General features: G+C 47.8%; 1 protein-coding gene across 1 annotated transcript in view; it reads left to right on the top strand.

Moving 5' to 3' along the window:
• Positions 1–12,677, top strand: part of Endod1 (endonuclease domain containing 1) — a 39,112-nt gene extending 26,435 nt beyond the window's left edge. Inside the window, exon 2 of the mRNA XM_006992801.4 lies at positions 8,854–12,677. Within this exon, the coding sequence (XP_006992863.3) occupies positions 8,854–10,056 (1,203 nt within the window). The 3' untranslated portion in view covers positions 10,057–12,677. The remainder of the gene's footprint in view (positions 1–8,853) is intronic.
• Positions 12,678–15,902: the final 3,225 nt, after the last annotated feature.

Here is a 15,902-nt window from a genome sequence, read left to right as displayed (position 1 = left end):
CTCTCGGTACTAAATTTGAAAAGGAATTTATTGTAAGGTTATGAGGCAGGAGACCAGTAAACTGGAGACAGCTTCTTCTTCTAAACCCTATTTAACATGTTGATCTTAGGGAAAAACATTCCGTTAAATACAGGCACCACATCAAATTACATCATCAGTCCAGAGGGATAAGGTCAGTTGGGAGGCAGAATGGCCTGAAGGTTCTGTGTGTTCTCTCCCTACAGAGATGCCCCTGGGGAGCCAGAGTAAACCTGGGGCGTGTTGGGGTGGGTGTAACCTGGAGACTAGACCTAATCTGGAATTGCTTCTTATGTCACTGGTATGGCTTTGTCTCTAGGGATCTGTGTTGTCATTAATTTGCTGTGTTTGCAATAAGCAGGTCATTAAACTGTCTGTAGTGTGTGGAAAGTGCTCCTGACCCTTAGGCGTCAGCGGGGCAGAGAATGTATTAAGAATGTTTGAATCAGTCTTCACCGATTTTAATTTTGAGTAATAAATCATGCAGAAGAATTAGTATAAAAACAGAATCATGTGTTTCAAATACTGCCCAGTGTGGCTTGGGAAAGATCCGGGGGTTCCCACACTGCTCCGTTGGTGACAGTGTCCTCCTTAGCCTCCATCATCCATGAACTGCCTAGATAGGTTGGCCTAGGAAGGTCTGTGGGAGGTTGTCTTGGTTATCAGTTGGTCCAGCAGGGCCCAGCCCACAGGGCGGCACCATCCTTGGGCTATATAAGAATACTGAGCAATGCAGAGCTGGAACTGGCAAGCGGCCTCCTCCCTAGTTTCTGCCTCAGGCCCTGACTTCCCTCAGCACAGGCTGAGACTTAGGGTGTCAGATGAAATAAGCCTTTAGGCCACAGTGTTTGTAGAGCAACAGACAGCAAATTCGAGGTGGAGGGTTTCGGCCTGTGCAGCTGCTGGCACCTTCGGTGAAGGCGCTGAAACACACGCGGGCCAGACTCCAGGAGCCAGTCTGGGGGAGACTCAAGCAAAGCAGATGCCTCACACGCCTTTGTAAGACAGGGTCTCTCTAGGTAGCCCTGGCCGTCCTGGAACTCATTTTGTAGACCAGACTGGCTTTGAACTCACAGAGCTCTGTCTGCCTCTGCCTCTGAGTGCTAGGACCAAAGGTGTGCGCCACCACACCAGGCTCAGATACATTTGGGGATGATGAAAGTCCAGCAAAATAGGGAGAGACAGAGGCCTTTGTCAGAGAAGCCTTTCAGACCTGAGCACACGAGAAATTCTCCCAGTGTGATCACATATAAACATTGGGTAAAATGTGTCATTTTTAAACATTTAGATTCACATTTGAGCAAAAAAAAAAAAAAAAGTTCTTAGGTGTCAAAAATATGTAAAAAGCAGTGAAAGAGATGCATAGGAAGCCAAGGGCACCATTGGGACGGAGCTTTAACACACCTGGGCACAGAGAGAAAGGCCACCTCCGTGTTTGTGACGTGGAGGCAGCACAGGGCTCTGGGAGCAGCTGGGAGCTGAGAAAGGGCTGCAGTCCTGGTGAGCCCGGGGAGACTGACTGTGTGCAGTCCTGGTAAGCCCGGGAAGACTGACTCTGTGCAGTCCTGGTAAGCCTGGGAAGACTGACTGTGTGCAGTCCTGGTAAGCCCGGGAAGACTGACTGTGTGCAGTCCTGGTAAGCCCGGGGAGACTGACTGTGTGCAGTCCTGGTAAGCCCGGGAAGACTGACTGTGTGCGGGCGAGGCTGTGAGAGGATCGCCCAGGAGGGCAGAGCAGGCCCCCGGGAGAGGAGACCTAGAGAGGAGCGGGCCCCTGAAGGAGAGGAGACCTAGAGAGGAGCGGGCCCCTGAAGGAGAGGAGACCTAGAGAGGAGCAGGTCCTTGTGGGGGAAGCCTGGAGCTAGCCCCCTTCCTTCTCAGCAGCATCTTTGTTCTTCGTGAGAAACCCTGAACTGAGGAAATCATCCCAAAGTCCAGTCCAGAGTCACTGAAGTCTGCAGGGTCCAGGCAAAGGCAACAAGTGTTGATTTCACTGCTCAGCACCAAACCCACTGGGCCCTTAGACCTACTCGTCTGCGGATGCTGCAAAGCATTTAGGTAGACCCATCGCCTCAAAGCCAGTTAGCAGAAACAAACAAAGAAATAGGGCCTGCGGGAATGGCCTGGTGTCAGCTGCTTGGCCTGTAGGCTTGAGGACTTAAATTCCACCCCCCAGCATACACATCAAAATAAATAAGTAAATAAAGAAACCAAAACACCCAAAGGAAGCAGAACGTCTTGTGGGGCCTTTAAAGCAAGTGTGTCAAAGAGAGATAAAGAAGTATTGTGTGTGGGAGGGGCAGGCTTGAGACAAATTCTAGGGAAAAATGTGAAATGAAATGAAAACTCTAGGCTAGATTTAACTGAAAGAGAGCCATTGGATTGGAAGTTCGCTCTGCACCAAATGGAGAAGGGCAGATGTAAAATGTGGAAACGAGGCCGATAGGAAGGAAGGACGGGCTCCGGGCAGGTGTCTAGCTGGAATCTTCATGAAGATCTCCACATGTTTGAAAAAAGATCTTGGCCATTTTTTTCCTCAATAGTTTAATACTGAATTAGATAAGCCTTGGGGGATTTCTCTAATTTTTCCTTTTCTGTTTTAATTTTGGCTAGTAGCATCCACACTGATTTGAATATAGAGCAGCTGGAGAAGGGCAGATGAGGGTAAGAAAGATTTATTTTAGTTCTAGTTTAAGGTACAGTTGGTGGTGTTGGGGAAAGTGAGGCACAGGAGTGTCTCACCTGTGGTGTGAGAATTTGCTCATAGTACCTGGGCCAGGCGGATGAAGAGACAGGACAGGAAAGAGGTTGACTGTAATCTCATGGCCCACCCATCACCCACTTCCTCTGTTGAGTCTCTACATCCTAAGGTTCCATAACCTTCCCAAATGGCAGTGCCAGCCAGGAGTTAAGTGTTCAAACACGTGAGCTGGTGGGGGACATTTCACATTAAAACCGTATTAGATAACAGGTGGACCTCAGTTAGAGGTTAATGATGAGCAGGTGGCTGGGGAGACCATGAATGATGCGTCTGCAAGTTGTCATGAAGGGCAGGCATCAGGAATCAGAAGAGGCCAGCCGTGACGTGAAGTATGTGCCAAACCTTGGTGGGACAGGTCAAGTGTGGCCCACAGGGTCCCATACACTTGGGATGTCGTGAGTCACAAACTCACAGAGTACAAAACGATTCTAGGTCTTCTTGGAACTGTCTCTTGCTCCAGCAGCTCCAGGGTATACCACAATTCCTAGATCTTTGAGGAGTCTGTCGTTTCAACTTTTCTTGAGTCTCCATCCTTCTTTTCTTCCATCGAATCCAGCATTACTGGGGGAAATGTGAGGCTCTGTCCACTGGAAACAGGTTTTTCAGGAAGGTGAGTTCCTGTGAGGTTTATCTAGGTTACCCTGGCAACTCAGGATCCTTTACTGTTTAACATCACTGTGGTGCAGGAGTGGAGGAGGCTGTCAGCCGTGATTTTGCAATCTTAGTTCAGAAAGTTTGCTTTACATGAATTCTTGGTGTTCAGTGCCACCTCTGCTGCTGCATGGAACAGTAGGGAGCAGACAGATGGAGTGCTGACACAGCAGACACAGTGGACAGCCCTCACCAGTTGTTCCCTGTCTGTGCTGACAAACGTTTGCACTTGCTTGCCTGGACAAACGAAGGAAGAGGTGTGAAGACCCTCAGGTGTGAAGACCCTCAGGTGTGAAGACCCTCTGGTGTGAAGACCCTCAGGTGTGAAGACCCTCAGGTGTGAAGACCCTCAGGTGTGAAGACCCTCTGGTGTGAAGACCCTCTGGTGTGAAGACCCTCTGGTGTGAAGACCCTCTGGTGTGAAGACCCTCTGGTGTGAAGACCCTCAGGTGTGAAGACCCTCAGGTGTGAAGACCCTCTGGTGTGAAGACCCTCTGGTGTGAAGACCCTCTGGTGTGAAGACCCTCTGGTGTGAAGACCCTCTGGTGTGAAGACCCTCTGGTGTGAAGACCCTCTGGTGTGAAGACCCTCTGGTGTGAAGACCCTCAGGTGTGAAGACCCTCTGGTGTGAAGATCCTCTGGTGTGAAGCCCCTCTGGTGCAGGTGTCCTTTGCCTCCTCTCTTCATTCAGGCTTCGCAGCACTGCAGGCTCAGGTGTTTGCCTCTCTTTGCTGTCTGAAAATGTTTCACATATTCCATGACACACAGAAAAGGGGACTATGGGTAGTGTGGCTTTTTTCCCTTCTCTCTGACGGAGAAATGGATGCAGCTGTGTCTATTAAGAATAGATTCCAGGAGATGGTGTGGCTTACCAGTTCACAATAGCGTTAGTGAATGAAAGGGCTGACTTAATTCATACCCTAGTCTGCCACTGATGTGTCTTAGTTTTTCCATCTGTAAACAATATTCACAGCCCTTTACAAAGTTCTATATTTAAAATGTCTCACTGATAGTTCAAGTCATACTTCTGTCTGGCGCTGTCCAGTCAGTGTTTGGGCAGAGTGGCTGTGCTCTCTGTGTCTGTTTAAGACACTGGATCCTATCTGCCCATCAAGCCATATGCCACAGTATGGCGTCCGCGAGAGTGCAGAAGTGATGGACAAGGCTTCTGAGGAAAGCAGAGGAGGGAGAGGCGCTCTCTACTGTCTGAAGAGCCAGAACATGTAATTGACTCTTTACCTAGGCAAGGCCGGGGCGCACGAGTCCTGGATCCCAGTGTGGGACTGGGTCCTGGCCTTCCCAGCCACCTCCATGTCACCATCGGGGTCTGTTCTCCACGTCCCTGGGAAGTGTGGGCAGAAAAGGCAGACAAACAAACACAGCAAACCTTCTGATCAGAATCGCAAAGTCAGTCTGTCCCCTGAAGTCCTGAGCCACACAGTGGGGTGAAACAGGAAAGGGACCCCAAATAACCAGGGTACCCTAGAAAAGCTGTACAGCCTTTTGGGATCTGGACCCCTTTCTGAAGATCTTGTATCCTTCGTAGATAAAGCCTTGTGTTTCCTCTGAAATGATGGGCTCATTGGAAGGATAAAGCACATGGAAACCGAAGAAGAGTTAAAATAACAGGCTCTGCAAAGATCCTGGAGTTGTGGGGAGCAGTGAGCCCTTTGTGGTCAGAGCAGAAGCAGAGGCACCCCACTCAGTGTCCGCTGTGGAGCCCCTGTGACTGTGGTGGCTGGGGGGCCAGCTTGCAGTTGGCGAGTGAGTCGGTCCAGTCCCCATTCTTCCCCAACACCAGGATGTTTATGTCCTGTGCCTCTCTTTGTTCTTCCTCCTCCTCTTCCCTCTTTAGCCTCTTCCCCTTCATCATCTAAGAACCTTGCTTCTCTGGCCATGCCCTGGGCTGCAGTCTGTCCCCATGTGGCCCTTGCATTGAAGACACTTCAGCATACTCTGTGTCTTCACTGTGCTCTGCCAACAGGGCGACCAGAAGCCATCCACAGACTTCCCTTAAAGCTAAAGATACTGCACCAGCTTCAGTGCAGACAAGATACCCTAGTGAATGAAGAAGGCATCTTACAGCATGTGGCCTTACACCCGGCCCCAGAGATCCTGCCTCTGCTGTGTCTTGATCTCCTGATTCAGCAGCGAAGCTACTGTTTCCTGGGGTGTATCTTTCAGCTTTAAGAAAGTGGAGACAAAGGCCTTGCAAAATGAATGAGCTCCTTATCTTCTTCCTCCCAGGGATGGGGTGGGTGGGGGAGCATCTAGATGCATTGCTTCTTAGGCTAGGGGAGGACGGAATGACATGGTAGAGCCAGCCTGCAGAGACCTGCAGGAGGCTCCAGCAGACACACCTGCTGGATCCTCAGCATCACTTGTCTGAAGGCCCACACTGTGGAAGGCCACAGCAGAGCCAGGCAAACACACAAGATCAGCTTGACCTAGATGGGAAGATGATTAAACCCCATGACCTACTAGATATTTGAGGGTGGTGTAGGGAGTTAGCTCCAATATTAGGGTGTCAGTTAGCAGAGAGAGATTTGTTTTGATTTGTGGGTAGGGGTGATACAGGAAGCAAAAAATAGAAAGAACTTTCAATTCTCCAGGAATCAAGCAACCAGTGATGATTACACATGCTTAGTTCTAAAATGTTTTGAATGCATTTTAGAGTGGGTAGTTTTGAGCTTTTATGCAAAATTATGATTTTTTAAAGATTTATTTATTTTTATTTTGTGTGTATGAGTGTTTGTCTGCATGTATGCCTGGTGCACTCAGAGACCAGAAGAAGGCATCAGATACCCTGGAACTGGAGTTACAGATGGATGTGAGCCTATGTGTGGGTGCTAGGAACTAAGTCTTTGCAACAGCAGCCAGTGCTAACCACTAAGTCATTTAATACTATATCTTGCCTTTTGCTTCCAATCTCGCAGCACATGCTTCCACATCACAAATTCCTCAGAATTGCAGGTGCTTTTTAAAGGCTTTGAGATGTTTGAGGAATATATTATCATTTACTTCACATCTTAAACTTTTGTTCAAGCCCCTGTTGTTATAAACACTGTCACTATGATCTTCACTGGGCCTAAAGGTGAGCAGAAAGTCCTCAAGGCCTTGGGCTGGGTCCTCCATCAAAACCACAGTAATTCCTCAAGGAATTTACAGTCTACTTTGGGAAAGAAAAACATAGTCCTTAACTCAGTGTTCTTTTGTCCTTTGGACTAGCAAAGTGACTATCATCTATCTATCTATCTATCTATCTATCTATCTATCTATCTATCATCTATCTATCATCTATCTATATGTGTATGTATACATCTATGTGTGTATAGATTATACTGTTGAACTATAAAAGCATCTTGTATAAGAAGAAGAAAAGATACAGCTATAGATTATAATTGATATATAGCACATATTGTAAGTAAATTGGTTGCAACTCTGTGGGTTTGGTCCCAGGTTTTGGCACCAACAATGTAAGTAAATTTGCTGCAACAACTCTGGGGAAAGGTGTCCTGACTACCTGGGGAGTCAGGAAACTCCTTGAGCTGCTTAGGACAGCTCTGATGGCTGAAGCTGTAGAGGACAGTTCAGCCCTGGAGGGCCAGGTATCCCGGACACCATGAGCTGCTCAGAACAACAGCTCTGCCCTGAAGGTGTCCTGTAAAACCCGGAGCTGTTTAGCACAGCTCTGACAGCTGGAACTGCAAAGAAGCAGCCCAACCATGGAAGGGAAATTTTTTCTGACTTCTTGGGAAAGTCAGGCCTGGAACTGCTTCAGCAGGGAAGGGTATCCTGACTGTTTGGAAAAGTCAGGGTATACCTGGTGTGATGGGGGATGGTCTCCCCACAGGATATAGCAATACTGCTCCTCTCCTGGAGAGCCGCTACAGCGGAGCTTTGCTCAGCCCCCACTTAAGGGGGCTTCCTAGCAGAGCTCTGCTTTCTCCAGCCTAAGATGTTGCTTCTTTTGCTTCACTCTGCAAAAGGGGAAACTCCTCAGGAAATGTAGCCATCTCCTCAGGCTCTGGAGAAAAGTGTTACTTTTTCAGCTCTCTCTTGCTCTGTCCACTGAGGGAGTCTCAGCACGGATCTTCTCCATGCTAGTGAATGAAGATCTTCACACCCAAAACTCTTTTGAGAAAGAAATTTATTTGGGAAGGAGTAGTCCAGGAGAGTAGCTGTCTCTACCAGGGTGGAGAGAACAGCCTTTTTGTAACTGACCAGGCAGGGCAGTTTACATAGGATGTCTTGTGGGTGGAGTCAACCAGGGGTTGACCTGGGGCCCAGGATTCTAGGTCTTGCTCTGTGCTTGGTTGTTTTTACAAGTCAGTTGGCCAGGGGCAGAGATGGATCTGATCTGACTGAGCCAAACTGTGTTTCTTTCTGCCCTGATCTGAGCCATCTTTCCCTAGTTCTGGGCTCCAGGGTCAGGGTGGGTTTCTTTAGCCAGCCCCTTTTCCCTACACATATATTGGTTGGCTTGTAAGCATAGTGGAGAGATTAATTCAAAGATCAGTTAATCTAAAAGTGGAAGAAAGTAAAAAAAGAATACCACGGGGTAAGAGTTGGAAGGACCCATGCTTGGTCATTTGGGTTTAATCTCAGCCACTGAAAAAAGAAAAGGAAAGTCAGTCCTGAAGAGATGGCAAGCTGATACAGTGAGCTCTGAATGAGCATGAGGACCTGAATTTGACCCCCAAACCCACATTAAAGAGGCCAGGTGTGGCAGCTTGGGCTTGTAGTCCCAGAGCAAGAAAGATGCAGAGAGACAAATTCCTGAGGCTTCATGGCCAGTCAGCCTAGCTTGATCAGTGAACTCCAGGTTAATGAGAAGTGTTGTCTCAAAAAACAAGATTGGCTGGAGGGTTGCCCAGTGGTCAGAGCACTGGCTGCTCTTCCAGAGAACCCAGCCTCTCTTCCTAGCACCCATAAAATGGGCAGCTTCTAGCTCCCTGTAAATCCAGCTCTAGGAGCTCTGACGGGAGATCTGATGCCTCTTTTTGGCCTTTGTGTACATCTGCAAACACCTGCATATACCCCCTCACAAAACACATAACAAATAATCATTTTTTTTTTGTTTAAGTTTTTAAAACCCAAACCAACAACAAACAAAACCAAGGCTTGGAAGAGGAACAACAAAACCAACTTTTGTTAGAAAAAGTGCCGTAATGAAACCTCATTCTTCCTAAGTTAATAGTTTGTTTTTAAAGGCAGGTGACTTTGGAAGAGTGGCACTCAATATTGTCCTCTGACATCACATGCATGTGAATGTATGTGCATACCTCCCCACGTGTACCTGCATGCATAGTCATACATACATTGAGAAGAATCATCCTGATGGGTAATATTTCCCTGGAGCTTTGGTAAGTGATTCAGGTACTGTGAACAGGGATTCATCTCAGCGCTGCCTTCTTCTTTCAGATTGATGACCCTGACAGCAACCTTGAGGAGGTGATTGAAGAGGCTGACGCTGTCACTTCCGTGAATAATCTGGGAAGCAAGCAAGCCTTGAATGCAGACTACCTTGACTCTAACTATGAAATCGGACAGCTGTACCCAATCCTCCTTAGTGGTGACCTCCAGGCACCCACATTCCCACTCACAAATTCAGTTCCAATGACCCAGTCTTTCCGGGAACGATGGCATATGAATCTCAACAGCCTCATGGACCGAGCCTTGATTCCACACTGTGGAGATGGCAAAGACCTGTATATCCTCACAGGCGCTGTCCCCTCAGACCACAGAGTTAAGGGCAAAGTGACTGTCCCAGAATTTGTTTGGCTGGCAGCCTGCTGTGACGTTCCTGGAGGAGGCTGGGCCATGGGCTTCACCAAGCACACGCAGGGTGGTGACGTCATAGAAGATGTGCTGGTAAGAGACCTTGAGAAGCTGCTTCCTCATAAGCCTCAGCTCTTCCGGGACAACTGTGGAGAGACAGAGCAAGATACCGAGAAGATGAAGAAGATTCTGGAAGTGGTCAACCAAGTCCAAGATGAGGAGCGGTCTCTACAGTCTCAAGAGAGCATGAGCCCCTTTGCCAGCACCCAAAGCCAGCAGTCTGTCCCGCTGTCCCCAGAAGCACCAGAAGGAGGCGGCAGCTTTCTGGGCAAAGTCCTTGGTTTCCTTTTGACCCCATTCATCAAACTTTTCCGGTTAATTTATTACATCGTGATAGCAGTCTTAAGGAATGTAGTCCATCTCCTTTGGTTTGTTGCCAAGCAGGTGATAAATGGCATCGAGAGTTGCCTATACCGTCTGGGCGCAGCCACCATCTCATACCTTGTAACCATCGGACAAGAGTTGGTGGGCATTCCCTGGAAAGTGCTCAAGGTCGTGGGCAAGGTCATCAGGGCCTTTCTCCGGATCCTCTGCTGTCTGGTGAAGGCTGTCTGTCGGGCTCTGAGCATCCCTCTCCGAGTCCTGGTGGACGTAGCCACCTTCCCAGTGTACACCGTGGGGGCCATCCCCGTTGTGTGCAAGGACATTGCTGTGGGCCTGGGTGGCGCGCTCTCACTGCTCTTTGACACTGCTTTTGGCACCATGGGTGGCCTGCTGCAGGTTGTTTTCAGTGTCTTTAAGCGGATTGGCTACAAGGGTCCTTTTGACAATTCTGGGGAGTTGTAGAACTCAGAAACCTAGTAGGGTCCTTTGTGGTGGATTTCATTATTTTCAATAGAGAGCTAGACTGTTCTGTTTTCACAGCGGGGGTCTGTCCTCTGTCAGCTCTTGTGTCATGTTGCCTGGGGTGGGTTGTCTTTTTCTGCAAAGGAGTTTGGCACAATTTAGACCTGATCTAAGAGAAATGTTCAGGGTAGGTTCGGAGTCAGGGTCCACTGTGCACCTATAGTTATACATGCAAGCTTCCATGGGTGCATTGACTTCAGCACTGTGCTCTGACTCCTAGTGAAACACCTGGACCAACCCTGGCTTGTTATGAAAGGTAAAAATAGGAAAGGAGAGGTTAAAGGTCAGGAGAAGTGGAGAAAGAATCTTGTGCCTCCCATTAATCTGAGAGATTTAAGGCAAAAGATCTGAATATTGTTGTCCAGTCTCTTAGCATTTCTTTCTCTTCCTCTCCGACCCAGCCAACCCCGGGGATGTGCTGGTGACTGCTCTGTTGAAATCCCTCCCTACAGAGGCAGCATCTGCCACAATGTCTTCCTGGTATCAAGGGCTTGTTTGAGTTTCATTTCTCCCAAAGCTGAATTCTGATTAGGGTGAGTCAGGTCCCTCCAGGTGTAAAGGGAGTGGGAAGGAGACAACAGTGAGTAGGTGCTCTGTGTCCAAGGACATTCCTAGGGAGACTTTGATTGACTTATATTAAATCTCTGATTGACAATGTTAAACACAAAAGATTTGCATGTTAATCTAATATGAAGCTTCATATTTTGTGACGTCTAATGCATCAAGTGAGTACTTGATACCATAAAGCACTCTGACTTCTCTCCTGAAATGATTGTTATAACTATCTAGGTAATAGACAAAATGAAAAATATTCTAGCCATCTCGGGCAGAAATAGATATATGTACATATTTAAGAATCATTATCTCTTAGAACATTATTTTTATAGTATATTTGAGGCTAAAAAATGTCTTTCATTAATGCAAGTTAAATTTGAGAGCTTATTCCTGATTTTGATCAATCACTTGTAATTTTAAATCTTGCACTAAATGTGATAACAAAGGGAACCAAACTTGCTTTGTGGGAACCAAACATTCCCACAGTGGGAATGGATTGTCTAGTATTTTTTCTGAGTGTTCCAAAGAGTTATTGTGAAGGAGAAAAGGGCCAAGTGTGGACTTAACTTGGGGACATCCCGGTTGGTGGGAAGTTAGTTGTAAAGACTAGGAGTCTAGAAAGAAATCAAAGAGGGAACAGTACATCAGCTGTCCCCAGAGCTGGCGCATGAGAGCCCGAATTTAGCAAGAATTAAGTTTTGCAGAAGATGATTTGAACTGCACCCGAGAAGAGTAGCAGCCTGCAAACTTCCATTTGGCTATGATCTGGAGTCTGGACTGCAGACCTCACTTGGGTAGATGCACAACTTTTATCAAGACTCATAGTAGTATTTGTCAGGGTTTCTCTGTGTAAATGGGAGTGTGAGGGCTTGTGTTGGCACTGATGGGTCAAAAGAGGGACTCTCAGAAGTTGCCAGAGAAGCAGTCTGGCCAATCCCCCATTTGTTTAGGTCCCAGAGGCACAAGGAGGCTGTAGGCTTGATTTTGTTTGTGGGGCTAGCAGGAAGCAGGTTGCTATGAGCTAAGACACTCTATCACACTGGGTGTGCCTCCCTGAGTGTAATTAGGATTTTATCACCTATCAAATACTCCAGGCTCTGTATCATCAACTGGATTTGACATGGTTAATGAAATGCCAGGTATCCACGAGAGACTGCATCTCATGTGGCTCTCTTTCCCTCTCAGTGAATATTTGCATTCTTAGAGGCCCTAGTAGGGCACCCATGGCACCTGAACCCCTTTTAGGGAACCACTTGGAAATGCCCCCTTCCTGTATTCAGATGTCTGATTATTTATCTTTGTGTGGCTTTTTTTTTTTAAATGGGAAAGGAGAATAAGACAAAAATACATCCTTCAGGTTAGAGGGCTGAGACCCTTCACTCTGGAGTTTCTTATTGGCAGGGTCTCTGAGTCACTGGAACCAGCTGCATGTGGCTTTGAAGTCCTACCAGGTCTCGGGGCTGCTGGTCCATTGCCAGCAGGCTGCTTGGGGCTCTGAGATGGGAGTTTAGGCAGCTGAGCCCTGTCATCAGCTTGGAGATTTTGCTGTGGCTTCACTCCATTCTCAGGCTCTTGGAGATGCTGGCCAATGCTGTCATTCATGGAGCTGTTTTTCTAGTCTGTGTCAGCCATGTTCTTGGGTACACCCTCTGCCTTTTTGTGCCTTTTCTGCCTAAGGCAAACTGGGGATTGGAAGGAACCGACTGAAGCATCCGTGGTCTTCATTCATCCATCTATCTAGCAAACATGTATTCGGGCATCAAGGTTGCAGAGATGGAAAAAGCTCCATCCCTAGGAGTTTCCAGTATGGTGGGAAGAAGAGGTGGTGCAATCCATGCTGTGATGTGTCCTAACAAGCACCGCACCGAGGGTATCTGCCCTGCCCCCTCTAGCACAGGAAGAAGACCTGTGGGGAATGAAGGACGATGTTCCAGAGGGTTTGGCCGTATCAAGCTATGTACAATGCTATGTACCTTGTAGATGCTCAATAAAGTCGTTGTTGACAACTCAGTGGTTCTTTAAGGTTTATGGAGGGGCATCTGAGTGCTTGGCATGAGGTTTGGGGCTCTCTGGGATTACTTCCCCTTCCCTTTCTTCCTTTTCTCTGGGAGGCTGGAGAGTAAACCAAGCCAATGCTAGGAGAGTGCCCTACTACTGAGCTACACACTACGCTCGTTTTCTTCTCTTTCTGTATCTGTGTGTGCGGAGGCCAGAGTTGAGGCCAGGTGCCTTCCTCTCGCTCTTCCGCCTTGTTTTATTGAGTCAGGGTCTCTCCCTGAACCTGGAGCTCACCAACCAGCTACCTCTTCAGTGAGCTCTGGGGCCCTGCTTGTCTCTGCCTCCCTAGCTCTGACGTCACAGATGTGTGGGGTGCAGGGGATCTGAACTCAAGTCCTCAAGCTTATGCAGCAAGTGCTCTGCCATCTTCCCAGGCCCTTTATTTTCTTCTTGATTCATATCAACTCAAGCAATTTTCAGTTTGCTTTTGTTCATTAAGATTTTTTGAATTATATGTGAGAAATTAGAAGCTCAGATGAGTGAAACAGGGCTTAGAACTTATATTTTTATCCTTCATTAGTACGTACCCAAGGCCTATTTGCTTCATAGACTCTGGATCACATAGAAAATTATAGAAATGCTCCTATTTGTTTATGCATCAGGAAACTCACACAGTTCAGAAAAGGCAGCCTGTGGAGAGAGAGAGAGAGGTGGTCCTCTGTGGCCTGTGGTGAGGCACCTTAGAGTGAAAGGGTAGAACTTCATGTGTGTCATGTGTTGAGTGCCCTGTCTATTTAACACATCACACATGTTTTACACAGTGCTGCACTCTAAGCATGTAGTGGGGCTCTTGGCCTCTCCTGTGAGTTCTCAGAGTTCTCATTGGCTGTCTATGTTGGTATTTCCCCAGGGTCATGGTGTGATGTCAAAAGGACACAATGCAAACAACTAAGCACTCATGACCACCTGTGTGTCCAGGGTTGCAATTTGAGATGCTCCCTGGAGGTGAGGAGGTCACTCCTGGAGGCCAATATTGCTCTGTAGTTCAGATGACAAAGTCCGAGTCCTGGCTTACTAACATCCATGCATAAGTTACCTACCTCTGCTTCTCATCTGAAAGACAGGGCTGAGTATTCAGCTGGCCAGGTTACCACGAACACTTTAGATCAACTAGATAATGAACACAGAGTGTCTGTCACTGTGCACACTGTTCAGCAAGTGTTAGCTGTGCTGCTGCTGTTGGCATTGTGCCCACACATCCTGGGTGAACTTGCCTGGGAGTTTCCATACAGATCATGATGTTTCTAGATCAAAGCCTGAAAGAGTCAAAGTATAGGACAGGAGTCAATGTCATGAATGAAGGTGGAAAGTCAGAGTACAGGACAGGAGTCAATGTCATGAATGAAAGCGAAGGAAACCAGAATGCCTCATTGGTGTCCATGAATCTGAAAGACTGGGTGGATGTCTGTAAACAGGATTATAAGAAAACAGAAACCTGCCGGGCGGTGGTGGCGCACGCCTTTAATCCCAGCACTCGGGAGGCAGAGCCAGGCGGATCTCTGTGAGTTCGAGGCCAGCCTGGGCTACCAAGTGAGTTCCAGGAAAGGCACAAAGCTACACAGAGAAACCCTGTCTCGAAAAACAAACAAAAAAAAAAAAAAAAAAAAAAAAAAAAAAAGAAAACAGAAACCTGTGTTTGCAGTGCTTTTTAGGAAGGGAGACACGAGGCTTTCTTGTCTCTGTCTCATGGGACCCAGTGTTTCATGACAGATGTGGCCTCTCCAGACTTTTACTTAGGTGAGAGGGAACCACGCAGGTGACAACATCTTGGCTGCCAGGAAGTGGTGGGTCCTCACTGTGAACAGCCATTCTGTATTTGTCGGCCTCTTAGATAAGGCATTATGAATTCATTCACAGAAGGCTACTTGGCCTGGGGAAATGAGACGGCAGACTTCCTGGACCTCCACAGCTGAGCTCAGATTGTCAGACTTGGTGGCAAGTGCCCTTATCCCTCTGAGCCACCTCTCTGGCTCCAAGTCTTTATTCATAAAACCCAATGCATTTTGCCTCTGCTATGGAATATCTCACAAACCCAAGACCCGTTTGCTCTTCTGGGTAAGTCAGCTGAATCCCTGGGATAATAGACATTGACATAAAAGATACACGTGAGTCACTTAACAGTAAGAGCTGAGTGGGAAACAGGTGAGACGCTATAGAATAGCCACAGGTGAGACTCTAGACTGCAGAAGGTGCCTCGTGCCTGGCAGCTGGCGAAGCCTGGGCCAGCCCAGGCTGTTCTCAGCACCAGACAGTACTCCTGATGGTACTCCTGGAGGCTGCAAGCTAGAGCATGGTCTCCTGAACGTATTTGCAGATTGTGGCCCCCAGGTATCTACTGTTCACTGCATCCAGAAGTGAAGCGGGGTGGGAGCATGCCACCCGGTCCCCAGAGATTGAGTTTCCCGGTGAGCACTGCCTTTGGCAGGGATTGCTGCTGCTGTATTTGTAAGCAAGAAGAGAGTGGGAAGCAGCAGGACTCTGCAGCCACACTATTACCATTTTCTTCTTCTTCTTGGATTTGTGAGTTACTGGAGCAGTTAACCTGAAGGCATTTAAGAAACTGCTCATGCTCCTTGTTTCCAGTTAGCACCCTAGCAGCCTGCCGCACTCTGGGAAATCTCACCACTTCTCTTTTCCTGTATGTTACCAAAGCAAACAGTCTGAGGAGAGCCAACACGGTGTGTCCAGATTATCAGTGACTTTATGAAATCTTCCCCCAAGCTGGAAACAGTTTCCCCACACAAGGAGATATCTGTTCAGTAGGTAAGAGGTGTTCTGGGATACTTTCCTGAGAGTTGGCAGGTGCCTACCTTAGGCCAGCCTCCCATGAACCCAGAGCCTTTCTGACTTAAGGAAAGCCCTTGATTATGAGTGCCGGGAACAAATTGAGAGGCCTCCTAAGACCAGGACATTTGTCTCTAAATGTGAGTGTAAGAACCTTCTAGGCTGGGTACACCCAAGAGAAACAAGGTTGGAAATACATTGCACTCACACCCAATGATGTTGGTACCTGCTGCACAGCTGGCCTTCTGGGGTGTGGGAGGGCCTCCTTGACATGTGATGTTTGCTGATTTCTGTGGGTTTTCACTGCTGGTGTGATCCTCCGAAAGCAGCCTTGGGCAGAGCTGGTCACACCCCTGCTCCCACTTCCACCCCACCCTGTCCTGTGCTTC

The sequence above is a fragment of the Peromyscus maniculatus genome, chromosome 7 (genome assembly GCF_049852395.1).
Source record: "Peromyscus maniculatus bairdii isolate BWxNUB_F1_BW_parent chromosome 7, HU_Pman_BW_mat_3.1, whole genome shotgun sequence".
In the NCBI taxonomy this organism is placed as follows: Eukaryota; Metazoa; Chordata; class Mammalia; order Rodentia; family Cricetidae; genus Peromyscus; species Peromyscus maniculatus.
This window is presented reverse-complemented; position numbering and strand designations above follow the sequence as displayed.